This window comes from Mesoplodon mirus (genome assembly GCF_964341445.2).
Source record: "Mesoplodon mirus genome assembly, chromosome: 19".
Taxonomy (NCBI): Eukaryota; Metazoa; Chordata; class Mammalia; order Artiodactyla; family Ziphiidae; genus Mesoplodon; species Mesoplodon mirus.
The window spans coordinates 12,648,674-12,673,813 of NC_138995.1; the positions used below are offsets into that span (position 1 = coordinate 12,648,674).

General features: G+C 59.9%; 2 protein-coding genes across 5 annotated transcripts in view; one reads left to right on the plus strand and one right to left on the minus strand.

Annotated features, from left to right (window-relative positions):
• BCAR1 (BCAR1 scaffold protein, Cas family member) overlaps positions 1–20,153 on the plus strand; it is a 35,599-nt gene extending 15,446 nt beyond the window's left edge. For 2 of the 4 annotated variants that reach the window (XM_082605616.1, XM_082605615.1), the window contains exons 2-7: positions 7,013–7,624; positions 12,785–12,946; positions 13,119–13,235; positions 14,076–15,173; positions 16,008–16,097; positions 19,144–20,153. In XM_082605616.1, coding sequence (XP_082461742.1) covers positions 7,013–7,624; positions 12,785–12,946; positions 13,119–13,235; positions 14,076–15,173; positions 16,008–16,097; positions 19,144–19,656 — 2,592 coding nt within the window. In that variant the 3' untranslated portion in view covers positions 19,657–20,153. Of the gene's footprint in view, positions 1–1,497; positions 1,702–3,399; positions 3,474–7,012; positions 7,625–12,784; positions 12,947–13,118; positions 13,236–14,075; positions 15,174–16,007; positions 16,098–19,143 lie in introns of those variants that run through there. The other 2 variants (XM_082605617.1, XM_082605618.1) reach the window with 2 other exon arrangements.
• A 146-nt stretch (positions 20,154–20,299) lies between these two features.
• On the minus strand, positions 20,300–24,866 carry LOC309794310 (chymotrypsinogen B-like; the record flags this gene model as incomplete). Its single annotated transcript, XM_082605619.1, has 7 exons — positions 20,300–21,265; positions 21,732–21,865; positions 22,715–22,895; positions 23,305–23,383; positions 23,766–23,845; positions 23,934–24,037; positions 24,815–24,866. 7 exons carry the CDS (start codon positions 24,864–24,866, stop codon positions 21,104–21,106), a joined length of 792 nt encoding a protein of 263 aa, XP_082461745.1. The 3' UTR covers positions 20,300–21,103.
• Between the last annotated feature and the right edge of the window lie 274 nt (positions 24,867–25,140).

The window sequence follows — 25,140 nt, forward strand, 5'->3', positions numbered from 1 at the left end:
CCTGGGCTTCTGCCTCTGCCCCTCCAGTGGCATATCTGGGGCTGGCCACGGGGGGTTACCAGGGCCTGGTGCTGTCCCTGAAGTGAAGGTCAACCTCACGCTGGGCCCTCTGCTGAGAGACCAAATCCCAAGACTGAACAAGCCAGTCCACTCAAACATGTCTGGGGTCTGTCAGCCTGGGCCGGTTCCCTGGGCTGGGTGGCAGTGGTGAGGGTTCTAAGGGGTCGAGGACCACTCCCAAGGTGTCAGAAGTTGGGGTGGGCTAGAGGGTGGAGGGCTCCGCTCTCATGCCAACCACATGGGCTCCTTGGTGCCCTGCCCCCAGGCCCACCTGTTCCCACCATCCGAGGTGTGTTGGGGGCTGCAGATGCCATGTCCTGCAGTAGGAGGGCCCTCCCCATGCCACCCCTCGTCCTCTGCCCAGCCTCACAGGGACAGTGCCTGGGATGCCCTGGCAGGAGTGGGGCCAGGGGCCTGCTTCGGCCCAAGAGCTGGGCACAAAGACATCTGCTCTTGCCACTGTAGCAAGGCCAGCTCGGGGCTCCTGATTGTCTGAGGGAGCTGCTGGCGGTGGCCACCCACAGGTGGGTTTTTAGTCCTTTGTTCTGTAGACCTGTCCTCTGGGTGCTGAGGGTCAGGCATGGGGCTGAGGACCCACACACGGCCCCTGCTCTGTCCTCTGAGCCTCAGGCACTGCCAAAGCAGGCAGGGAAGGAGCCATGCTCCCCTTGTCCCCTTGGAGTGGCTCTGGAATGGGAGGCTCATCCACGCTTGTCACGCTGAGCACTGAGGACTTGAGCCCAGAGCCTGGTCACTCAGTTGTCCTGGGAGAATTAAGGGGAGGGTGATGCCAAGGCTGGCTGTTGCGGAGTTCCGCCCAGGATGAGGGTGTGGGGCCGTCTGGGAAGGGAGGAGGCGTTGCCCTCCCAGCCCCATCGCAGCTGGGAGGCGGAGCAGAGGATGGTCAGGACCCTGGCCAGTGGGCCCGTGGCCGCTGCCCCTCCGGCGGGGTTCCTAGGGCACAAGTGAGCAGCGGTTGTGGGTGTAGACCGCCACTTGGGCACACGTCCGTTGGGCCTGTATCCAGTGGCCACGGGGGCTCCTTGGGCCAAGCAACCAGAATACCCCAGAAATAAACTTGGCCCAGGTTTGAGATGGTTCTTTGTATGAAGAGAACTAGAGTTTCCCTAGTGACTGCTGTGTGTGGGGCTCTGTGCCTGGGGCTGGGGTGTGTGTCGGGGTGGGGGACGGGAGGGATGGAAAAGCCCTGTGAAATTTCCACTCCTGGCTTCCATGGACCTAAGCAGTACCCCGGGAGCCACCCAGCGGCACTTTGTCAGACAGCAGATCTGCCTCTGCCACTTCCTGACCGTGACCCTGGCGAGTCAAGTGACTGTTGTGCACCTCAGCCTCTCCATCCGTAGGTGGAGGCAATCACAGTGTCTCACAGGGTTGAAAGAGATAATTGAGGTCCAGAAGAGAGCCCGGCCTCTCGCTGCCTGCCGGCATTATCGTCGTCGTTGTGAACCTGTCGGTCTCCCCCCCACCAGGTAGCACCGTCCCGCAGAGTCGGGGTTTGGGGACACCCAGAGCACATCCAGGGCTCTCCGGGGCAGCAGGCCGAGGGAAAACCCGTCAGATGGCCGCTGACACGTGCCCGTTGGCGGCCAAGGCCCAGCTGCTCCGTGTCTGCGGGCCCGGGTGAGTCTGGCGCACACAATGAGGGCCATTCTCAGACCAGGCAGGGCCGGTGGGGCAGCCCTCTCAGCTCCCATGTGCAACAACCAGGGTGTTGTTCTGGGCGGGCCTGACTGGCAGGCCGCTGCCTGGGGGGGGTTGGCATCGGGCAGGGGGCTCTCCTCTGCCCCCTTCCTCTGGGGTGAGTGAGCCCCAAAGGGCCTTCCTGGCTTTCTCAGGCGTGGCCGCGCGGCTCCCAGGGAGGGCAGGGCACCACCTTCCGCAAGGGGGGCTTTTGCCTGAACCCGTCCATCCAGCAGCCCCACGCTCAGCCCTGCTCTGGGCCAGGCCTGGCGTGCGTGTGCGGTGGAGGGGCGTTCCACGCTGAAGCAGACAGGCCCCTCCCATTCTGGGCGCCCGGGTTGGGGGCACGAAGTGGGCAGTAACAAGAGGTGTTGATCAGCACTTCGAGGTGGGGGCAGTGAGGTGTGGGTGCCCGGGGAGGGACGTGGGAGCTTTCCTGGGCGGAGGGGGGGTGTGTGACACCCAAGTCCCATCCTGAAGGAGGAGTAGGATACAGCAAGAGGTTTCCTAGGGTCGCGGGTGAGGTGGCCAGAGACTCGGGCGAGTCAGCAGCAGTCTCCGTGGTGCCTTGGACCCAGATGTTTGGCAGAATTGGCCTGGGCTGCGATGGTGCCCTGGTGGTGTGCCCCTCCCAGAGGTCACAGCTGTGTCCTCTTGTGAGCTTGGGGGAAGCACTTGATTGGCCCAATAGTGAGGAAGCCTGGAAAGCCAGGTTCTGGGTAGACTGGCCCTCCCTTCCAAGCTGGGACAAGACACTGGGTCCTGGGGAGCATGTCCAGAGCAGGAATGCTCAGGTGGTGTGGGGTTTGCCTTATTCTGCCATGGGAGGCCACCATTTGGATGGCACTGACTGAACTCTCCCTGCAGCATCCCAAGGCATCCTGCAGTGTGACTGGCCCCAGCCTGCCTGCCAGTCCAGGGCCACCATCCTGTCTCCCTCCAGCCTTTCCCTATTTCAGTGTCTTGGCTCATGCCTGCCCTCTGCCCACAGGCCCTTGCCTAGCTGGTTTCATGGTCGCCTCGTTTTCATTCTTCATGAGTCTCCTGAAATGTCCTCCTTGGGGGAGGCCACCTCTGACCATCCTATGTGTAGTGGCCCTGTTGCACATGCCACATTTCCCCCTGTCCTGGCAAATCGTTTTGTGTCTGCCTGCCCTGCTGGGATGCAACCCCGTGCAGACAAGGGCCTGGTCGACCTAGGCTTGCTGCAAGTCTTGCAGGGCCTGGCCCAGCACCTGGCAGAGGGCAGATGCCAGGTGAATCTTTTATTAAACAAAAGAACTTCCCTATGAAACCAGGATTGTCACCTTAACACAAGGGATCTGGGTGCTCAGAGAGGCTAAGGGACTCTCCCAAGGTCCCCAGCAGTGGGAGGGAGAGCCAGGCCCAGGTCTGGCCTTAGCTGCTGCTCAGCACTGGAGCGGGGAGTGTGTCAGGAGCAGCTGGAGAGGCTTAGGGGCCCGAAGGGGCGGGTGCTCGGCCGGCTGGAGCGCTGCGGCGCCAGCAGTGCCCAGGACTGCGGAGAGCCTGCCTCTGGGGCTCGGCGGGGGGAGGGGGCACCAGCTGACGCAGGCAGAGGAGCTCCTGGTGCCAGGCGCCTGGTGCCACGTGCCCACCCTGAGAGGTGCTTCCCAGCCTGGCTCCGGCCGCCCCGGACTACACAGTTGCAGTCGGAATTGGCCTTGACTGCTCATCGAGCTCATACCCAGGAGGTGAGAGCTGGCCACCCTGGGCGCGGGAGGCCCCGGTAGCTCCCTGGGCAGCTCTCCTGGGTCCAGGGGACCCTCCCTCCACCCCCTTCCCCCTCCCGCTGGACCTTGACCTTGGCAGAGCTCTCCAGCCTCCTGGCCGAAGCCCCCCTGCCAGCCTTCCCTGGGCTGCCCTCCTCTAAGAGGTGAGGGGCCTCTGAGGGGCATTCCCCTCTCTCTGCACCCTGCCCCCTTTGACTGGGCCGGAGGGGAATTTTCCTGTGACTCACTCTGCTGGCACTTCCTGTGGTCACCAGGGCAGGGGCTGAGGGGACCCAGAGGGCTGGCTCTGTGTTCTGGGGTCACTGGGGGAGGGTGGGTTGGGTGTCCCGCCCCCCTGATGGGGTGTGATTCCCTGAGCAGGCTGCAGACCATATTTGGGAAACTTGCTTTTCCTGCAGGCAGCCTGGGGATGGGACCCATGAGTCCATTGGGCAGCAGGGCAGCCCCCGCCCCATCGGCTCCTCTTGGGGCTTTGACCTCTGACCTGCTTCAGCCTTGTCCGTCCCATCCTGCCTTGGAGCCTAGGAGGTAGTCCACTGTTTTCTTTTTCAGGGTGTATATTTTTTCAACCCCCAAACCAAGAAATGATCATTCAATACAAATTGAAAATGTCTGAAAAGCAGGAAGAAAAAGCATCCCCCATTGTCTCAAACATTATCCTCTCCCCAATGTTTAAGTTCAAGTGACATTTTACTGAGGACTCATTGATGCCTCGGTGCATTGATAACCGTCCTAACTGTGGTGTGGACAGTCCAGTAGTTCCGAGGGCCCTTGCCCTGGCGCTCACCTTGCTGCAGGGTGAATTCGCTTGTTCTGCTCTCTCTGTGCTGCCTGCCTGGGCTGGCTTCTCCCCTGGGCCTTGTCCCTCTTGGCTCCCAGCTTTCTGGCCTCTGGCTCCTTCTGAGCTGCTCTGGAGGAGTGGGCTTCCCGCCAGTGCTCCCCCGAGTCTGAGCGTGCAGTCCTGGGCCTGGAGCACGCACTGCCTGCCCCGGCTTCCCCCCGGGCTGCCGTCCCCCTTGATGGTGTTCCGTCCTCTTCCCTAATCCTCACCGTGACAGGCAGGGGAGACGGAGCTCAGAGGAGCTCCTTCTGGCCCCTGATGCTGGTGTGGAGGTGGGCCCTCCTAAACTTGGGTGAGGCCTCACCCCGACTTCTCTCTGCCCCCAGTTGGAATCCAGGGGATGAGACCCAGGCCCACGTGGGGAAGGGTGGTCCGAACCCAGGTCCCGTTTCCAAGTCAGATCTAGACCAGGCTCTGCATCTTCAGTCCCCAGGAGACTCAGAGGAGGGCGACCAGAGCTGAGGCCTGGCTGGTGGGGCCGGTGCCCAGCTGGCCTGGCACTGTCCTCTCCACAGGCCTGGCCTTCCCACCCAGGCGCCTGCTTCGCTCCTGCCCTCTGCTGGACTGACCTTGGCCCTCTGGCTGGGGCCCCCCTGTGCTATCTCTGGGCTCAGCCTGAGCCCTTACCCGCGCAAGCAGCAGAGGCCAAGGACTGAAAATGTGGGGCCTCTCCACCCGGTTCTCTGTCCCTGGTGAGGTTCTGGGCCTGCCAGCACAGTGCCTGCCAATGCTGGGGTCCTCCTGTCTGTCCCCACAGCCTCGCCAAGGCCTGCACAGGCTGCTGGGCTACTGGGCCTCTGCACGGAGCGTGTGTCCCGGCTCCAGGAGGGTTTGCCGACTCACGGAGCCCATAGCAGCGGTTCTGGGTGCCTGTGAGAATTAACAGGAGAATTACAGGCGTAAAGAGCGGGGCTGGGCGTGGGGTGCTGTCCTTCTGTGGCCGTCCTCAGTCTGTATGGGACTGCTTCCTTGTTTTGCTTTATTCTCCCCATTTATTCCTGGTGCCTGTGTCATTCCCGTCCCTCTTCCACAAGCACCCATGCAAATGTAATGTGTGTGGAATCTGTCCTTGGAAGAGTGTCTGTGAAAAATACGAGTTCTTTTGTAGGTATTCGTAACATTTACGTAAAGCGCTCTGGGCTGTAGATATCCTGTTTGTTCCTCTAACTCGGGAGGGTGTGGCTGGTGTTCCTCACCAGACACCTGGGCACCTGCTGGAGCACAGAGCAGAGCCACAGGTCTGTCCCGCTTTGCTGGCTGGATCCCTGAACTTCCTTTGTGGCCATCTTGGCCATTCTGGTTTCCCCTTCAGAAAACTCTTCATATTTTATTGGTTTTCTGTTGGTGTTCTTGTCTTTTCCTTGCTTGTTTGTAGGAGAGCCTCCAGATTCTAGATCAGTGACTCTTGTCATTTGGTGGCCTGTCACCCTGTCAGCTTTCTGTTGTTCCCCCACCCAACTGAAACCGTTCACTTTGATGAGGTTGAATCCATCTTTGTTTCTGTTGTTGTTACCTTATGTTTTGTGCTTTTAGTGGTCTTTTTTTCTAGGGTTTTGTTCATAATTTTTTTCCACCTCAAGGTCACAGAGATATTCTCCCACAATTCTTTTATCAGCTCTAAGGTTATAACTTTCACATTTAGGTGTTTGATTGCCCTTTCTTTATAATATGAGGCAAAGTGTCCAAATTGACTTTTCTTCCTATGGTGAGTGAGTTTTCCTGGTAGCATCTCGGTTACAGCCCTGCCCTCCTCATCGCTGCGTGGTTCCCAGCCGCTGCTCCCTGTCCCGCTTAGGGACTGGAGTTGTGGCCTGTCCTCACGGCAGGAAGGAAGTGCCTTTTTGCATTTCATTTTCAGAATTGACCTGCTTATCTGTGGACCTCTATTTCTCTGCTTAATTCTAGAAGGATTTTTTTCCTTTGATTGAATTCCTCCAAAAAAAAAGAAAAAAGTTCGTCTGGCATTTTTATTGCAGTTGTAACTTATTAAGTAAGCTTGGCCCAATTGTTACATTTTCTCCACTGGAGTCTTTGCTTGATTAACTCCTGGATAACTTGTAGTTTCTGTTATCTGCTGACGTCTTTTCTGTGAGGTTCCCTCCTCAGCACTGTTGATCCTTCTCGTTTGTTGGAATCTGTACGTAGATGACATATGGTCTGCAGATGATGACTGCTCTGTCCCTGTGTGTCCCCTCCCCACTCTCTGGTCTTTTCCTCCTGGCTGATTGCACTGGCGGGGCAGCAGGGAGTTGAGTTGAAGCGGGGAGGGTGTGCATCCTGTTTTCTCCCCAGGACGTGGTGACCATTATTGTCATTATCGCTGCCTTCCCCAGCGTTAGGTCCAGCTTATAGTGTGACTCCGGGAGTATTTTTCAGAGTATCTTGAGTGCCATCCTAGAGTGCAGGTGATGGCTGTGGTCAGGAGGATTTTGAGACACTATCCAGGCTCATTTGAAAAACTGCCGGGATCAGCTGGGCCTTTTCGCCAGGGGCAGCGGGGGCAGAGGCACGGGGATCTCGCCAAACCCTACTTAGTTCCTTTCTCGGTGCCAAGGCCAGGTGCCTCCCCAGTCCTGGAGGGGGTGGGAGCTGGGCGGGACGCCGAGCCCCCAGCGCACGTCCTCCTGCCCTCACGCCCACCTGTGTCCTCTTCCCCCAGAACGTGCTGGCCAAAGCCCTCTACGACAATGTGGCCGAGTCCCCAGATGAGCTCTCCTTCCGCAAGGGCGACATCATGACGGTGCTGGAGCGGGACACGCAGGGCCTAGATGGCTGGTGGCTCTGCTCGCTGCACGGGCGCCAAGGCATCGTGCCCGGGAACCGCCTCAAGATCCTGGTGGGCATGCATGACAAGAAGCCCATGGGGCCCGGCCCCGGCCCGCCCGCCAGCTCGGCCTTGCCTCAACCCAGCCTCCACCCCCCGGCAGCCCAGTACACACCCATGCTGCCTGCCACGTACCAGCCGCAGCCGGACAGTGTCTACCTGGTGCCCACCCCCAGCAAGACTCAGCAAGGCCTCTACCAAGCCCCTGGGCCCAGCCCCCAGTTCCAGTCTCCCCCGGCCAAGCAGACAGCCACGTTCTCCAAGCAGATGCCCCATCACCCGTTTCCCAGCCCAGCCCCAGACCTTTACCAGGTGCCCCCGGGGCCTGGCAGCCCTGCCCAGGACATCTACCAGGTGCCGCCTTCCGCTGGGATAGGACACGACATCTACCAGGTCCCCCCATCCATGGATGCACGGAGCTGGGAGGGGACGAAGCCACCAGCCAAGGTAAGGCCTCCCTGGGTGGCCAGGCAGCCCTCCTGGTGGGTTTCGGCCGGGCCCAGTTTTGGGATGCAGCAGGGCCCAGCCAGGCACCCTTGCTTGGGACCTCTGGGACTCCAGCAGCGGCTCTGCACTTGGTCTGGGGTCGAGGTGGGAGGTGAGTGTCTGGGGAATATGTTTATATGTCTGCTGACGTGGGTGTGAGCAGCCCGAGAGGAGACATCGAGCTGGCCGTGGACCATGAGGTGGCCTTTAGCTGACAAGCCCCAGTGGAAGGGTGTCGGCAGCAGAGGACACAGCCTGTCAAAGACTTGTGGAAGGTGGGGCCTGACCAAGGAGCCATGAGCAGCAGCAGCTGGGAACGGACCCCCAGGGGCCTGGAACCTTCCTGAGGGCGGAGGGTGTTGGGTAGGAGTGACCTGCCCAACCACGTCCTGGTGAAGCCATTCTGCCCAGAGGGGAGGGTGCAGGGAGCCCAGGAAAGGGGAGCTGGGAGGCACTTGAAGGGGAGAAATAGAGTATGGAGCACAGGGCCGCAGTTGGGCCAGAGTGGCTGGAAACCCAGAAGGATGGACTGGATGACAGAGTCGTTTCTTTCTCACGTAGCACGGCTGGGGGTGAGTGGTGTGGCACTGGTGACACCTCCGAGACTGTCGGAGCCTGTGGCTCCTCCTGGAGCGCCGGTGGTGGAGGGCAGGTCCTCAGTCTTGTCGCTCTGCCACCTCGTCACGGGGCTCGCGGGCCAGGACAGTGGCCGCGTGAGTTCCAGCCGGCAGAGAAGGGAGGAAGGGACAAAGGGGAGGGGCCAGCCAACGCATGCCCAGGGGGTCCCACGGTCCCCCTGTGGGTGCAGCTCATCTAGATCCAGACACACCCAACCCTCTCCTCTCCTGGGCCGTGTTGGTGGGTTGTGGGCGCCTGCAGGGTGCCCTGCTCGTGACTCCTAGACCTCGGGGAGGACACTGCCTGCGGGATTGTAGGGTCGCCGTGAAAGGGGCTCTTGTTCAAGTCCCTTGTGGGCTGTTGCCAGTGGGAGGCTGGGCGGGGGGCAAGGCTCTGAGCCCAGCACCCCAGCTCCACACAGACCTGCGTATGTGCCCTCACACCCAGGGCTGTCTGCCTAGGAAGGAGTAGGAAGGAGGCAGGACTGGAGAGTGTCTGAGGGACACTCACTGCGTGGCACTGAGCCTCTCCTCAGAGTCGGCCCAGGGCTCAGATGCCAGCTGGGCAGCGGTTCAGCATGCAGTGTTGCCCTGCCCCGCCACAGGCAGAGCTTGGAGCGGGAGACCTGGACACAGGTCATCGGCTGGCTCAGGGTGGGGCTCCATGGACACTGGCCACCAGGGGACTCTGGGTCACTGGCTCCACTTCCCTACCTGCTCCTTCAACCGCCTGGCCAGAGACAGGCCAGTGGCAGAAGTGAGCCATGCTGGACTGGGATAGCCCAGACTGGGCTGCTCCCAAGATGGCTTTGGGGGAGGAGGAGTGACTGGTGGTAAGCCTTGGGACAGGCCATAGGCCATCCCTCTGCACCCGTACCCACCCACAGCTCACAGTCTGCACACTCCCCAGGGAGGCATGCCCTTCCCCTTTCCATCCTCTCCTTTCCTGAGTCCAGGCAAGCTTGTTCTGGTGCAGCTCCAAGGTCAGGACAGGCAGTGGAAGCCCTGTGGCCCAGGAAGCAGCAGTGAGGCCTTTACTCCAGACTGTGCATTTGAGCCCACGTTTTAGCCATTGGCACTGTTTCCCTCCCATACGAGGGGCTTGCTCTCAGACTGCTTCTGGGCTCACCTGGCTGGTGAGTGCCCTGCACATGCCCACTGGTGGGGTTGCCCAGGCCCTGTGTCCCTGAGGACCCAGACCGGGCTGATGGCCCCAGGAGGAAAACTCTGTGTGCTGGGACCTGGTTGCCCTCCCCTGAGAAGCCTCGTGGCTCCTGGCCTGGGCAGTCTCGATTGCGGCTGCTTTTATTTTATGGTCCGTGTCACAGGAATGTGTACTGTATGAGAAGGCCTGGAGATGAGCTTCCCCAGTCAAGAGGGGATCGCTGGGGGATTGCAGCATGTTTTGTCTAGCGTGTTCCCTATTCATCTTTCACAGATTTGCACACATACTTTTGCATTTTGAGGTTGTAAATCCAACATCAGATATCAGAAGCATTTTGGGTCCCTGAGCGTGACCATGACGACCACCCCCGGTTTTGCTGGGTCGCCCCTTCTGCTGCGGACAGGCTCCAGGTGGTTTCTAACGGCAGTAAGGCCGTAAACGTCTTGGAGCGTGCATGTGTGCCCACGTTTCAGGCTGTGCTCTCAGAAGCCTGGGCAACTGAGGCCCCTGGTTCCAGGGCTGGAGGTCGGCTCTGCTGAGGGGAAACCCTGCCAAGACCGTGGGGTGGGTGGGTGCGGCCTTGGGTCTAGGAAAGCAGAGGGCGAGTGACAAGACTGGTGGCCAGGAGGGGTCAGCCTCCTGGAGCCAGGAGCAGGGTGGCCCGCGTGGCTGCTGGGGGAAGGTCAGGGCCACACCGGGTGTCAGCACCCTTTGGAGCTGGGCCACGCTTTTAGGGAGCTGAGGGCAGAAGCACGTGGGGCCCCCGGAGGAGGAGGTGTTTTGTGAGGTCACTCTTGGGGGAGCTCTGGGTCAGGGCTGCAGCTGTGCCTGAGGGAACAGCTGTGGCACTGGGTCAGGCTGGGGGAGATACAGCTCAGCTCAGCCTTGTTCCTTCTGGGAGGACAGGAGCTTGGGAGGGAGGGGACCCACATCAGGCGTGTGCGTCTGTCCCCCAGGACCCCCAGCGGTACTCCGTTTTCCAGAGCAGGAACCCGAGGCTCTCAGAGCGGGGGCGGGGGGGGGGGACGGTGACAGAGTGAGCTGGCCTGGGTCACGAGGGGAGATGCCCATTTCGCAGAAGGGGGACAGGCAGCCAGGCGGCCCGGAGGGGGTCAGGGGCCCAGGCAGAAGGCAGCAGGCGGCCTGCCCCGTCCCTGGGGTCTTGGGAGCTTTCAGCCTCCCTTCTCACTCCTGCAGGCGCCCTGATGAGCCTGCCCTGCCTGGGTCTGTGCGTCCGGGTGTGCGTCTGGCAGTGGGCATTGTGTGCGTTTTCTCTGCCTCTGTGTGTCTGTCTTCTGCGCCCTTGAGATGTGTGTGTGAGAGAGCTTGTGGGTCTTGGGCTGGGCTCTGTGTCTCCTCCCAGACTCTGGCTTTGTCCCCCAGCCCCAGGGGGCTCCAGGTTCTGCTAATGGGGCCCCAGGTGTGGAGCAGGGTGGCCTGTGATTAGCGGGCTCAGCGGCTCTCTGGAGAGTTGGTTTCCCTAACAAGCTTTCCCCCCGCTGGTGGCTGCCTGCCTTTTTTTCTAACAGAAAACATTTGTTGGCCAGTATGGCTGCTTACTGTCACTGACTCAGCCGCGTGAGTGGCCAGCTGCCTGCGGCCCAGGCCTGGGGTCCGGCCCCAGTGCCCCTCCGCCTGCGCCCTGCCCTCTCTCACCAGCGTCGGGGCATGGAGAGGGCGGCACACTCCTCTCGTCCTGGGCTGGGTCCCCACCTGCCTTCCGAGGCCGGCAGGGCCTGGAGACACCTCAGGCCTCGCCTCAAGGCCCCACCAACCTGCCACGTCCCGCCAGCCCCCGCCAGCCACCACCCCCCTCCCCTGCTGTTGGCAGGTTCCAGGGTCTAAAAATAGCTCTGGAGGAGACTCAAGTCTGGGGCTTGAGGAGAGAAATGAGTCTGGGAAGGGCCGCCAACACCACTCCCAGACACGCCGGGGGTGGGGTGCAGTGGGCCTGGAACACCCCCTGGCGGCGCTCACCCCAGCAGCTGACAGGGAGCCAGCTCTGCTGGCCTGCCCGGGAGGCGACCAGGGGCTGCATCAGCAGGAGACTCTGCCGAGCCCTGGGCTGATCAGAAAGTGATGGTGCCTGCACTTCAGCGGGGTCGTTGCTGATCCTGGGGTGCCCGGTGCGTGCACACAGCCTGTGCTCTCCAGGGCCCATGGGCCTGCAGAGCTGGCTGTTGGTGTCCTGGGGGCTGCGCAAGGCACGGGATGCAGGGTTTTGGGGGCGTGAGCCCCAGGGCAGGCCCTGCCTCTGCCTTGCTGTCCCCGGGGATGTGTGTGGGGAGCGCCTGAGTCACCGCTGTCCCAGACCTCCCATTTGATTAGGGAACAAAAGGCCTTTTTGTCAGAGAAGAGCTGAGCCAGGAGCCTTGTGGAGGAGGTGTGCCCTGAGCTGGGTTAGAAGATCCTGCCAGCCCCTCCTACAGGGCTGACCCCTCCCACAGGGCCGGGTGCCCACAGGGAAGGAGGCTGCCCACCCAGTACTGCCTGCGAGCAGTGCCGGTTCTCGCCCTGCACCTCAGGACAGGGGAGGGGCACCGGGGAGGGAAGGGGCTGGCCTCCTCTCTGGGCCAACATCCCCCCACGAAGGCCTTATCCTGCTAGGTGAGGGGTGGTCCCCGTGGCCCCGAGGGTGTGGTGCGGTGGGGAATACAGGTCTTGGTTTTGGTCTTGGTCAGTCCCTCACACCCACACACAACTTGCCAAAACAGCTTCCATCCTTCCATTTGCGGGAGAGCTGGCCCTGAGGGGCTGGGGGTTCTTGGCAGTCCCGTTCTCAGGAATCTCCCCGAGAGTGCTGGGGGGACGAGGAGGGCAGAGCTTGGAGCCCCCAGGCCCTGACTGACAGGATATCCTGCAGGCCACCTCCTCTGGGTCCAGCCCGAGGAGGGCACAGCCCACCACTGCCACCTCCATCTGTCCTGGAGCCTGAAGGTGGCTGCTGGGTGCTATGGTAGGGACAACCCCTTGCTGGGCAGGCCTCTCGAAGGAGGGTGCAGCTGGAGGTGCCATCCAGCAGGGGCACCGCAGTCAAGGGTGGCCCCTCCTCCATCAGCCCACATGTTCTCTCCTCTGGAACCTTCTGGGTCATTCAGCTGTAGAGACCACTTCTGTTTCCTGCCAGCACCAGACGGCTCTCAACAAATAGTGGGGGTCCTTGTATTCCCCACGTGCTGCATCTCATTGAAGAGAGAGAGGGCAGGGAATACGAAGGGATGTGGACACCCTTGCCTCTGAGCCCACCCTTGGGGAACCCCCTTACGTATGTCCTGCTCACCTCACGGGGCAGTGGAATCTCTCCAGGGCTGGTGGTGATGGTTGGCTGTCTGCCCCCAGGTGGCGGTGTCCACCCGCGTGGGGCAAGGCTATGTGTTCGAGGCCCCCCAGCCTGAGCAGGACGAGTACGACATCCCACGCCACCTGCTGGCCCCGGGGCCCCAGGACATCTACGACGTGCCTCCTGTTCGGGGGCTGCTTCCCAGCCAGTACAGCCAGGAGGTAGGTGTCGGGGCCGGTGGGCACGGGGGGGACCTCAGCCTGGCCCTGCCTGGAGAGCTGGGCTTTCTTGGCCCCAGCCTGGGTGGTCCTGGGGTAGAGCTGTGGGTTTCTGCTCTTTCTGTCCCCTCAGGTGGCCCTGGCACTTGTATTACTGCACCTTTTCTGCCCTCAGGTATATGACACGCCCCCCATGGCTGTCAAGGGTCCCAATGGCCGGGACCCATCGCTGGACGTGTATGATGTGCCCCCAAGTGTGGAGAAGGGCCTGCCGCCATCCAGCCATCATGCGGTAAGCATTTAGGGGATGCTGGGCCCTCACAGGCTGAGGCCCGATCTGTGCATGGGGTTCTGGGTGTGAGTGTGTGTGCGTGCCCTGGGGTGGGGACTCAGGCCTGCAGAGCCGGGGGCATCGAGGGACCCCAGCTCTGCCCCTCACTCGCTCTGTGACAGAGGTGGACACTGAGCCCCTCTGAGACTCAGCTTCCTCGTCTGTAAAAGGGTCCCTTGTAAGGCCTTCTTCAGGAGGTTCTTGAGAGCATCACACAGTATATCAGCAAGGTGACCACAGGACTTACCATCCAAACCAGGATACTTCTGAGAGTGAAAGGAGAATGACAAGATAGTTATGAGGGGGCATCAGGCACAAACCAGGACTGTCCTGGGCGAACCAGGGTGTCGTCACCCTGAATACAACCTGCACATAGCTCAGCCAGGTACCTGCCACAGAGTAGAGAATACGCACGTGGTGGTGATGGTGATGCTGGTGGTCACGTGGGTGGTGATGGCGGCGGCGGTAGTGGTATGATAGCTGACCTCTTACTGAGCGTTTGCAGGTATGCAGTGAATTCGCTCACGTAATCCTCACAACAAACCCGTGAGGGAGTTTTCCCATCTTATAGGCACAGAGAGGTGGAGCCACTTGCCTTAGGTCACACAGGTGGTAAGCAGTGGAGCCAGGGTTTCGAACTCTGGTCTGGCCCCAGAGTCGGGCTCTCAACCGTAACCTGCATGAGTAAGAATCATGACAAATGTGCACGCTGGGCTGTGTCTGTGTGTGTGACTGGGTTCTGCCCGTAGGCTCCCGGGTGGGCAGATGGGCTGGCAGCCTTGACCACTTCTTGGCCCCCAGGTGTACGATGTTCCTCCATCGGTGAGCAAAGACGTGCCCGATGGCCCACTGCTGCGTGAGGAGACCTATGACGTGCCCCCCGCCTTCGCCAAGGCCAAGCCCTTTGACCCGACCCGCCACCCGCTGGTGCTCGCCGCACCCCCTCCGGACTCGCCACCAGCTGAGGACGTGTACGATGTGCCGCCCCCGGCTCCTGACCTCTATGACGTGCCCCCCGGTTTGCGGCGGCCTGGCCCGGGCACCCTCTACGACGTGCCCCGCGAGCGGGTCCTTCCTCCTGAGGCAGCCAACGGCAGCGTGGCCGACGACGGTGTGTACGCAGTGCCCCCCCCCGCCGAGCGAGAGGCCCCGGCTGACGCCAAGCGCTTGTCGGCCTCCAGCACGGGCAGCACACGCAGCAGCCAGTCAGCCTCCTCCCTGGAGGCGGCGGTGCCGGGCCGTGAGCCCCTGGAGCTGGAGGTGGCCGTGGAGGCCCTGGCACGGCTGCAGCAGGGCGTGAGCGCCACCGTGGCCCACCTCTTGGACTTGGCAGGCAGTGCGGGTGGGTGTGGGGGCTGGCGCAGCACCTCCGAGACTCAGGAGCCTCCGGCACAGGACCTGCGGGCTGCCGTGGCCGCCGTCCACGGGGCCGTCCACGAGCTGCTGGAGTTTGCCCGCAGCGCCGTGGGCAATGCCGCCTACACTTCCGACCGCACGCTGCACGCCAAGCTTAGCCGGCAACTGCAAAAGATGGAGGACGTGTACCAGACACTGGTGGCCCACGGTCAGGCCCTTGACAGTAGCCGGGGAGGCCTGGGGGCCACTCCCGAAGACCTGGACCGCCTGGTGGCCTGCTCGCGGGCTGTGCCCGAGGATGTCAAGCAGCTGGCCTCCTTCTTGCATGGCAACGCCTCGCTGCTCTTCAGACGGACCAAGGCCTCTGTCCCAGGGCCTGAAGGGGGTGGCCCCCTGCACCCCAACCCCACCGACAAGGCCAGCAGCATCCAGTCCCGGCCCCTGCCCTCACCCCCCAAGTTCACCCCCCAGGACTCGCCTGATGGGCAGTACGAGAACAGTGAGGGAGGCTGGATGGAGGATTACGACTACGTCCACCTGCAGGTGGGTGCCCGCTCTGCCCAGGTTCCCTGGGCCCCTGGGGAAGTCCCCTGGTCCTCTCGGGGCTCTGACTTTGCCACCCTGTTGTGAGCACCCTGATTCCCCCCCACAGAGGGCTCTTGTGGCCAAAGGAAGATGTGGTCCCCAGCAAGGCCTTGGTGAGTCCCTGTGCCCTCCTCACTTGGACCTTCCAGGCCAGATGGGTCCCTGGAAGCCCATCCTCAACCTGTCTCAGGCCTTTGGACCCATGTGTCCCCGACATCAGGGGTCCCTGGCAGTGCCAGCCAGGGAGGGCCCCTGAACACCTGCAAGGGCTGGGTCTCTCGTGACCAGGCCAGAGGCTAGGGATTTGGAGAGGTGAATTCTGAAGTACAAGCAAAGACAGAGATAGTAGTAGGTGTGGGGGAAACAAGCAAGGTGATTGATAGGTGGGGTGGGGTGGGCCTCTGAGCAGAGGCCAGGGTGCCAGCCGATTGGGCATCCCGGTGAGTGGCATTCCAGGCTGAGAGCCAGCAGGTGCCAAGGCCCAGTGGTCAGGGATGGGTGGGCAGACCCTGTATGTCGAGGGGAGGGGCCTGGATGTGATTCTTGCCATGGGAGCTGGGGCGGGGAAGATCGACATGGCCCGTGTGGAGCGTGCCTAGCCCCTTCCTTGGGGCAGGAGGTGAAGGAGGCCCGGGAGAGCCGCTTCCTCCGGAAGCCGCCCCACCCTGGGCCTGAGGCCACAGTGGGAGCCTGGGTGCAGCTGCAGCGCCACCTGGTGGCCGCTGGTCTCACTGCACCCCGCTGGGCCTCGGGGCTTCTGGCTCAGCTGCATCCCTTGTGTCTACCCTCCAGGGGAAGGAAGAGTTTGAGAAGACCCAGAAGGAGTTGCTGGAAAAGGGCAACATAATGCGGCAGGGGAAGGGCCAGCTGGAGCTGCAGCAGGTGAGGACACTCAGGTTCCCCAGCCTCTCCCAGCACAGGCGTCCTTAAGAATCTGTCGCCTAAGCTGAGCCTCCCAGGGCCCTCCCTGCTCAGCCCATCCCTACCCAACTGCATGACGGTCTCCGTGTGTTCGTTGGATTTATGTTTAAGTTATTATCAGAGTAATCACGGTTAGGTATCTCAGCACGCACAGAAAAGTGTGAAGGCAGAAAAGAAGCCACTCACCCTCAGGGGTGGTCACTGTGCTCTGGGGCTGGTTTCCGGTCTTGCTCCTGCCTCGGAAGGGGCCTCTCTGTGTTTGAGATGCTACTTTGTGAACAGTTACATCTGCTTTTATCTCAAGGTGTTTCCATGGCATTAAATACTCGTCATAAGTTGTTTTTAAAGTCAACCTATGTCTATTATGGTTGAATGTTTACGTTGTACCCAGTTTTTCTTATTGTAAATAATACTACTGTGTTTATCTAAGGACATTGGATTTTCTTCATATTTTGTCTTGTTTCCATAGAGTAGGAGAGGGACTTTTTTTTAAAAATATATTTATTTATTTATTTACTTATTTTTGGCTGCGTTGGGTCTTCGTTGCTGCGCGTGGGCTTTCTCTAGTTGCAGCGAACAGGAGCTACTCTTTGTTGCGGTGCGCAGGCTTCTCATTGCGGTGGCCTCTCGTTGCGGAGCACGGGCTCTAGGCGCATGGGCTTTAGTAGTTGTGGCACGTGGGCTCGGTAGTTGTGGCTCGCAGGCTTTAGTAGTTGTGGCACGTAGGCTCAGTAGTTGTGGCTCGTGGGCTGTAGAGCACAGGCTCAGTAGTTGTGGCGCACAGGCTTATTTGCCCCGTGACATATGGGATCTTCCCGGACCAGGACTTGAACCCGTGTCCCCTGCATTGGCAGGCGGATTCTTAACCACTGCACCACCAGGGGAGTCTGGGATTTTCTTTTTTTAAGGGAGTTTTATTTTGATTATGAAGATTTTAAAAAGTAAAATGTAGTCTAGTACAAAATAAAGACAGAAATATCACCTGGAAAGTTTCCTCACCCCACCTTCCCTGGGCATGGGGAAGGATGGTGTAGGAGAGAGCCCACCAGGTTCACCCTGAGACCCGGGCCATGGTGTGCGTTTTTCAAAGCCACGTTTCCCCAGCTGTCAAGCGGGAAGCGTAGTTGCATCCGTCTTGGGGTCGATGTGAGAATTAAATGAGTAAACAATATGTAATACTTAGGAGGTGGTGGGCACATAGAACATGTTCAATAAAGGTACAGATGTTAATAATGATATATGTATGGAATCTCCACTGACTTAGGAAATGGGCATGTGCTTTATCTTCTTTGTCTTCCTCTGGACTGTTGCAGCATTTATTTAACCAGTCCCGTGTCGGTGGACATTTACTTTGTTCCCAGAGCTACTTTTATAAACAAAGCTGTACTGACTAAATCTCTTCACATATCTGGTCAGTCACTTAGATAAATTACTAGAAGCTGGAATAAAAGGAATGTGAATGAGAAACTAAAGATCTAGAGTTCCTAAGCGAGGGACATCAAGTACAAGTAAAACACAGGAACATAAAATACCCTGACAGGGACGTTTGTCGCTCCATTTCTGCATCAGTGAAAAATCTGGAAACAGCCCCTGGCTGCCACCACCAGATACCTCACAGTAGAGTACTGGTTGAATACAGTGTGAGCATTCGTACAGTAGAATATTATGTAGCTACCAAGAATTTGTCAAAGAATGAAAAAGACCCACTGAAGGTAAAACACAAGAAAAATGAGTGTATTCTCACGCTGGACAGGAGAGCCAAGCAAGTTTCACCAGGTAGCCTACGAGGGAAAGAAAGAGGGTTTCACATGCTAGGAAGGGACAGTTTCACGCTGGTTTGCTAATTAAAGTAAAGCCTGAAACCTTGGTTAGACAAGTATCTGAGTCCCTGAGTCTGTGCACACGGCTGGTCCCAACGACCCAGTCAGAACCAGCTTGTGGTGAGGACGTGTCAGTCCACACCGCTGACGCCTAGGCAAGGCTGCTGCTGGTGGAAACTTTTACCACGTGCTTTATACGTTCTCACTGATAGGAAATGAATGACCTGTTGTTGGGTGCTAAAGGTAGGCTATAAAATCTTATATATTGTGTGTTTCCGGTTTTCTAATTATAAAGGAAATGGGAATATTCTTGTTTAAAGGAAGACGTCTTTGAGGAATATTCACCGGTTTTTGCTGTGAATATTTGTTTTCTGAAATTTGCAAATACCATGACCTTTTTGCTTTTGTTTAAAATTCTTATTATGGGAAATTTAATACATGTATAAAATTGAAGAAAATAGTCCCCCAGGTACCCATTGGAGAAAAGGAACCCCGGGTACCATTCACCCAGCCCCAGCCATTCTCAGCACAACTAATCCAGTGTATGTAGCCCCCTTTCCCGCCTGGTGACCGCCCCCCCCACCGCCTGATCATTTTGAAGACGTTACATCATTTCATCTGCAAATACGTCAGTGTATATTTGTAAAAGACGATTTACCAGAGATTTAACAGATTTCTGGGTGCATGGGATTCCAGTTGATAACTATCTTTCTTTCTGCTTGGTGTCTTTGAATCTTTTTACACTGCATATGTTAAGGAGAAAAAAAATTTTTTTTAACTTTTCATTTTGAAATCTTTGTAGATTCATAGAAAGTTTGAAGGAAAGTACAAAGCAGTCCTCTGTCTCCTTCTCCCAGTTCCCCCAGTGACCGCATCTGAAGTCACCAGATAACAGCACCCAGATCAAGAGACTGACGCCCCTCACCCCTGCCGCTGCTCACCTGTTGCCATTTCTAGCATTTTGTCATTTCAAAAACGTTATATAAACGGAATTATTTGAGATTGGTGGGAAAGTTATTTGGAGACTGTCCAGAAGGCAGGCAGGGATATGTGCTCGGCCAGTAGGACAGAGCTGGCCTGTTCCCCTGCCCACTGACTCTGAGCTTTGTCACTTTCCAGAAGGGCCCCCCTCTCTGTCCCTTTTGCTCTGTGGCTGTGGTTTTCACTCTGTTCTCCCTCTTCCCCAGCTGAAGCAGTTTGAACGGCTGGAGCAGGAGGTGTCACGGCCCATAGACCACGACCTGGCCAACTGGATGCCAGCCCAGCCCCTGGTCCCGGGCCGGACGGGCAGCCTGGGGCCCTCGGACCGGCAGCTGCTGCTCTTCTACCTGGAGCAGTGCGAGGCGAACCTGACCACGCTCACCAATGCGGTAGACGCCTTCTTCACCGCCGTGGCCACCAACCAGCCCCCCAAAATCTTCGTGGCACACAGCAAGTTTGTCATCCTCAGCGCCCACAAGCTGGTATTCATCGGGGACACACTGTCACGGCAGGCTAAGGCGGCCGACGTCCGCAGCCAGGTGACCCACTACAGCAACCTGCTGTGTGACCTCCTGCGCGGCATCGTGGCCACCACCAAGGCCGCTGCCCTCCAGTACCCGTCGCCTGCCGCCGCCCAGGACATGGTAGACAGGGTCAAGGAGCTGGGCCACAGCACCCAGCAGTTCCGCCGGGTCCTGGGCCAGCTGGCAGCTGCCTGAGAGCCGTCAGCCAGAGGGACGGAGGGCAAGGGGAGGAGGGTGGCGATGGGCCCCAGAGAGCCACCATGCCACGGGCATGGGGACAGGTGACCCCAGCTCCACCCGGGCCTGGTGCCCCAGACTGTACAGGGATTTGTGTATATTTATGGTGGGGCAGGATGTGGGACGGTGCCTCCTCAAAGGAGCCCGAGCAGAGCTGGGCCCCGGAGCCCAGGCCAGGAGTGGCTGGCCGTCTTTCCTGAGCGTGCTGAGGGCCCGGGGGGACCCAACATTCGGGGCCGGGCTGGGGGCTCGCAGACCGCTTGACCCACATGGCCTCAGGTGACCCCTCGGGCTGACCAGCCCCATGAGGGTGCTGTGTCCCCCTGGCAGGGCAAGCGTGGCTGTGGTGTATTCTCTCTGCACCAGGAGAAAACTCTAAAAAACTATTTTTCATTATTGATTTTCCAATCATTTGACTAATAGTCTACATTTAAATAAAATTTAAAAAATGAAAAGCATTCTCCTGAGGTGTGAGAGGCAAGAGGACCTGTGAGCGGGAGGGCAGGTGTTTGCCACTCTGGATGCCACAGGTGGAGTCACAGGTTGGGGAGATCTGTGGTGAGGCTGTGGGCAGCGCCTCAGGAGGGTGAGGAGAAGGTGGGTCCCTATAGAAGAAAACGACGGCTTGGGGAAGCAGGGCTGGGCCAGGAGCTGAGGTGGGGGGAGCCTGGGCAGCTGGAGTGAGGCTGAAGAGCAGCCGTCAGAATCCAGGGCTTGAGGCCAGAAAGGCTCAGCGTGAGCACAGTGGCCAAGCGCGCAGCCGCTGCCGAGGTTCAGTGAAAATCCAGCGTGGTCCCTGGGCAGGCGGCCGAGGCGAAGGCAGATGCAGGGTGATGTGCAGGTGGGAGCAGCTCCAGGAGCCAGTGAGCCCTGCTGGGGCCCCTGCATCCCGAGGCAGAGAGCACCCCGCTGGGGGCACCGCTGGGAGATACACTATTCCACGCAGAGAAACCTGCTTTCACAGGCCTTATCCAGAATGTAGCTCTTAGAAAGAAGCTCTTAATTTCAGCTTGTGGAACTTCTCCACAAGTGTCCCATTTGAATTACACGTGAACTTGGACTCCCAGTTGGGAGGTAGGGGACAGGAGGGGCCCTCACCCTGCGTCAGTGGTCCCCTTCCCGGAAGTCGGGGGTATGTCTGGCAGCCCAAGTAAGGTGAGGGCTCTGGGGACCAGTGGTCCTGCTCCCAGCTCTCACCATTCTGCGTGTGAACTTGAGTCTCATTTCCCCCGTCTCTGTGAAGAAGGGAATAGGGCTGGGTATCTGCCAGCTCTCTCCGCTCTGAGCTCCAGAGGGGACCTCAGTGAAGGCAGCCATCCTCCCGCCCCGGCGAAGGCACAGAAGTGAAGATGCAAGCAGTTTTATTTGGGTTTTACAAACATGGGGGCTGGGGCAGGGCAGAGGCTCAGTTGGCTTCCAGAACTTCGAGAACCCAGGGAATAAACTTGGTGACCCGGGTGTACACGCCTGGTGAGAACGGGCCACACCGGCCGCTACCCCAGGACACGATGCCCACCAGGGTCCAGGCTCCATCCTTTTGGCAGACCAGGGGGCCACCAGAGTCACCCTGCAGGAGGAGATAGGACTTGTGTTCAAGCCTGAAAGGGAGTACCAGGGTCCTGGTGTGCCCTGACCTGGCAAGTCCAGGGGGTGCAGACAAAGCACAGGTGGGGGCCCAGTGGTTGTGCACAAGAGACTCAGATCTGCTCAGATGGCAGCCCCAGCTCTGCCACCGACTCCTGGAGGGCCTGGGGCAGGTGGCTTATCCTCTCAGCCTCCCCATCATCTGTAAAATAGGCTGAAGCGTCCAGCTCATGGGGTTGGTGTGAGATTAAATACGCCTGGGAAGCCCCACACCACACCTGGCCAGAGCCGGCCCCCACCAGGGGCATCGGATAGGGCTGGTCCAGCCCTTCACTGGGGCACTGGGCAGGGCATGAAGTTAGGTCATGGCAGAGAGGAGTGGGCCTCCTGGCCTGGCCAGGGGAGGCGCGGTCAGTGAGGGCGGGCAGGGTGGCGGACCCAGGCCATACCATGCAGGAGGAGACGCCGCTGGCGCCCGCACAGATCATCACGTCGGTGATCTTGCTGCCCCAGTACTTCCTGCAGTCGGCGTTGGACACGATGGGCAGGGTCGCCTGCTGCAGCTTGTCGGGGGTCTTGAGAGCTGGAAGGACAGAGGGCGTGCGGTCAGGGCCCCTCATCCCACCAGCCCGCCCCTGGGGAGAAGAGACCAGGGGCCGCCTGAGCCCTGCCCTCCCCCTGCAGGGTCCTAGTCTTCTTCCATCGCGATGATCGTGGACACCGAGCTTCGAACCTTCCCTGACACCTTCAAAGAGTCCGGGACGCGGCTCCTCTGCGATTCCACACCAGGCAGCGGGGACTGTGCTTCCAGCAGTTGTTGCAGCAAGTCCCGCCTCGGAGCCCCGTGCGCTCTGGGCCCTGCCGGCCACTGCGTGTGGGCGGAGGGGCCGTCCTTCCCCCCCCCGAGGGGGAAGGGGATGGACGTCCTTCTGACCGGGGACACTGGAGGGGACCCCCGAGGGAGCACCTCCCTCCTGCTGCCCTTTCCCGGCTGCTTCTGTCCTGTTACGGGACCAGCCGGTGGGCCGTGGCCGGGGCAGAACTCAGGACACCGAGGAAGAACCTGTGGGGGTGTGGGGGGGGGCACCTGGGCGCTCAGGCCTCAACCCGACCAGGTCACTGGACTCCGGGCCCAGACTTCAGGGGCGCTGGACGCACCCGCCCTCCTCAGTCTGGAGGGAAATCGGGGCTGTCCCTCTCCTTGCAGGTGAGAGGTGGGTGAGACTTGCTGGTACTTAGGTGTTTCTTCAGAAACTGTTTACGTATATATTATTAACCCTCATTTTTATTCATGTTTGGTAGGGTTTTCGTTAAGAGGGTTTTAAGTAAAGAAATGGAAGATTTATTGACTGTTGCAATTTATGATTGTGTTTGGAAGTTAGACCAAAAAACAGAATGAGTCTCACTGCTGAAAAGTTCTCAGGGCACTCACCGTTGTACCGGGTCTTGCCCCAGCCCGTGGTGGCACACAGGGAGCCTGCAGGGAAGCTGGCGTTGGCGCTGGGCAGGCACACGGCAGACACGGTCCCGGAGAGGCTCGCGGGCGTGGCCAGCTTCAGCAGGGCGATGTCGTTTCGGACCGTGCGCAGGTCCCACAGGGGGTGTTCAAAGACCTGTGTGGAAAGGGTGGGGGCTGGGTGGGCCACAGAGGGAGGACTTGGGAGATTTTAGGGGCACACAGACCTGCAGACTGGGAGGGGCCAGCGGTGCCAAAGGGGCCGACTGTTGAGAAGGGAACCCAGATGAGGCTGAACAGACCAAATCTCTGGGGTGCTGGGGAGACGGCATGTGACGTATTTTGCGTTTTGCTACAGTGAGCAAAGCTTATAATCAGAAACAACCTTCAGTGTTTGTAAAGGAGCTTTATTATTTGGGAAAGAGAAAAAAGCTCAGACTGGAGAGGTGCCAGCGGGGTGAGGCCTGAGCCGCCGGCCGGGGTTGTCTGCCCACTGCCCCCCTGCCCTCCTGCTCCTCTGTGCCCCAGGGGCCCACCCTCCTGGCTGCCCGCCCGGCCGTCTGTACCTCAGCGATCCTCAGCACCTGGACAGCCTCCTCCTCGGAGCCGTGATCAGACACCCCGGCCACCACGAGGTGACTCTTCCTGGAGAGAAAGGAGGTGGCAGACGGAGCTCAGGCTCACGGCCGCCGCCTCAGAGGAGCGCCCGGAGAGCGTGCCAGCAGCAGGGTGGGCCCCGGCTGGGCCACTGAATCGTGTGGTGACCTTGGGGCCTCAGTTTCCCCATCTGTACAGTGAAGGCAGAGGCCCAGAGCAGCTGTCCCGGACCAGGATGGGGTCTGGGGAGGTGGGGCGCTAGGGCTGGGGTTTTCTGCTGACTGGCTCTGCCTGCAGCCTGGGGATAGAGCAGCTTCTGCCAGACTCTTTCCCACTCGCTGGCAGCGCCCGGTTGGGGTTAGGGGCGAGTGAAGGTGGTCTCTTCAAGCAGTTGAGGTGGGGGCCCCTCCTGCCCCAGCCCAGGCCTCACCTGACCCCACAGTGGGCGGCGGTGACCACCCAGTCCTCACTGATGAGGGAGCCCCCGCAGAAGTGGAAGCCGGAGCTGGTCTGCGGAGACGGGGGAGGGAGAGTCAGCCTTGCCTCTCCTGCCTGACCCCTCCCTGTCTAACCTGCCCCTCCCCAGCTTCCCCCTTACCTGCAGGGACACCTGCCAGGGCCAGGAGCCGGGGACAGCGTCCTCCCCGTTGACGATCCTGGACAGGCCGCTCAGCACAGGGTCGATGGTGGGGACCCCGCAGCCTGAGGGGCAAGGACAGTGCGGCTGGTCAGTGGGTGGTGCCCCAAGGGGGTCAGGGGAAGACTCAGCACTTCCAGGCCTCTGTGGCACCCTGGCACCCAGAGTTTTGTCCGCTGCAAGGAATTCAGCCCCCCACCGGTCCAGCTGACAGCTTCCCTTAGAAGGTGCCCTTGTGGATGGTCCCCGAGGCTGAGGGTATCTGGAGTTGGGGCCCAGGCTCCCCAGCCTGCTCTGTGCCCTGAGGGGAGTGTCCATCCCACTCTGAGCCCAGGATTCTGTCCTGAGGGCTGGGATGTCCTGCTTGAGTCCTGGGGGCTCTCATGGCCTCTGAGTCTGCAGGGGAAGGAGGTTTGGGTGAGGTTGTTACCCCAGTTGGGGTGGCACACACGCAGGAGGCTGTCCAGATCCAGAGGGTGGAGGTGCAGGGCAAGATGGATGGACCTGGGGGACGTTCTCGAGGCAGCATTCACACAGCTTGGTGGCACATTTGGAGGGTGGAGGAGCCCAGACCACCCCAGCTTCTGAGTGAACGGAGGAGACCAAACTAGGCAGGGCCCAAGGGACCTCCAGGCAGGGGAGGGGGCTCCAGGAGCGCCCAGTGCAGGAGTGGGGGGCTGGGCAGAGCAGCCCAAGGAGGCTCGGGGCAGCTGGAGGGGCAGGTGGCAGGGGTGTTAGAGGTACGAGGACTAGGGCCCTCCTGTTCCCTGCCTCTGGGTGGGGGGCCGGGGTGGGCGAGGCTCGGCCTGGGGCTGCTGGGCCTGCCTGAGCCTTGCACTTACCGAAGCTGCTGCCAAAGAGGAAGAAGCCAAGGACAACCCAGAGGAGGGCCATGGCATGTGACTCAGCAGGTGAGACGGGGTCTGCCCGAGGGACCGCCCAATATATTCCCTCAACCCACCAATCTTAGCCTTCCTCGCCATCCCCTCCTTATCGTGAGACCTTGGGCGGAGAAGCACCTGGCTCCAGCGCGGGCCTGAGCCCTTGGGGGCCACTCCTGGGAAGGTTTCCTGGAATCACAGGTGTGTGGCCAGGCCCTGGGCACACTGAGCCGGGGGGTGGATGGTGAGGACCCCGAAGTTGGGAGGTGGGAACATGAGGTGAGAGG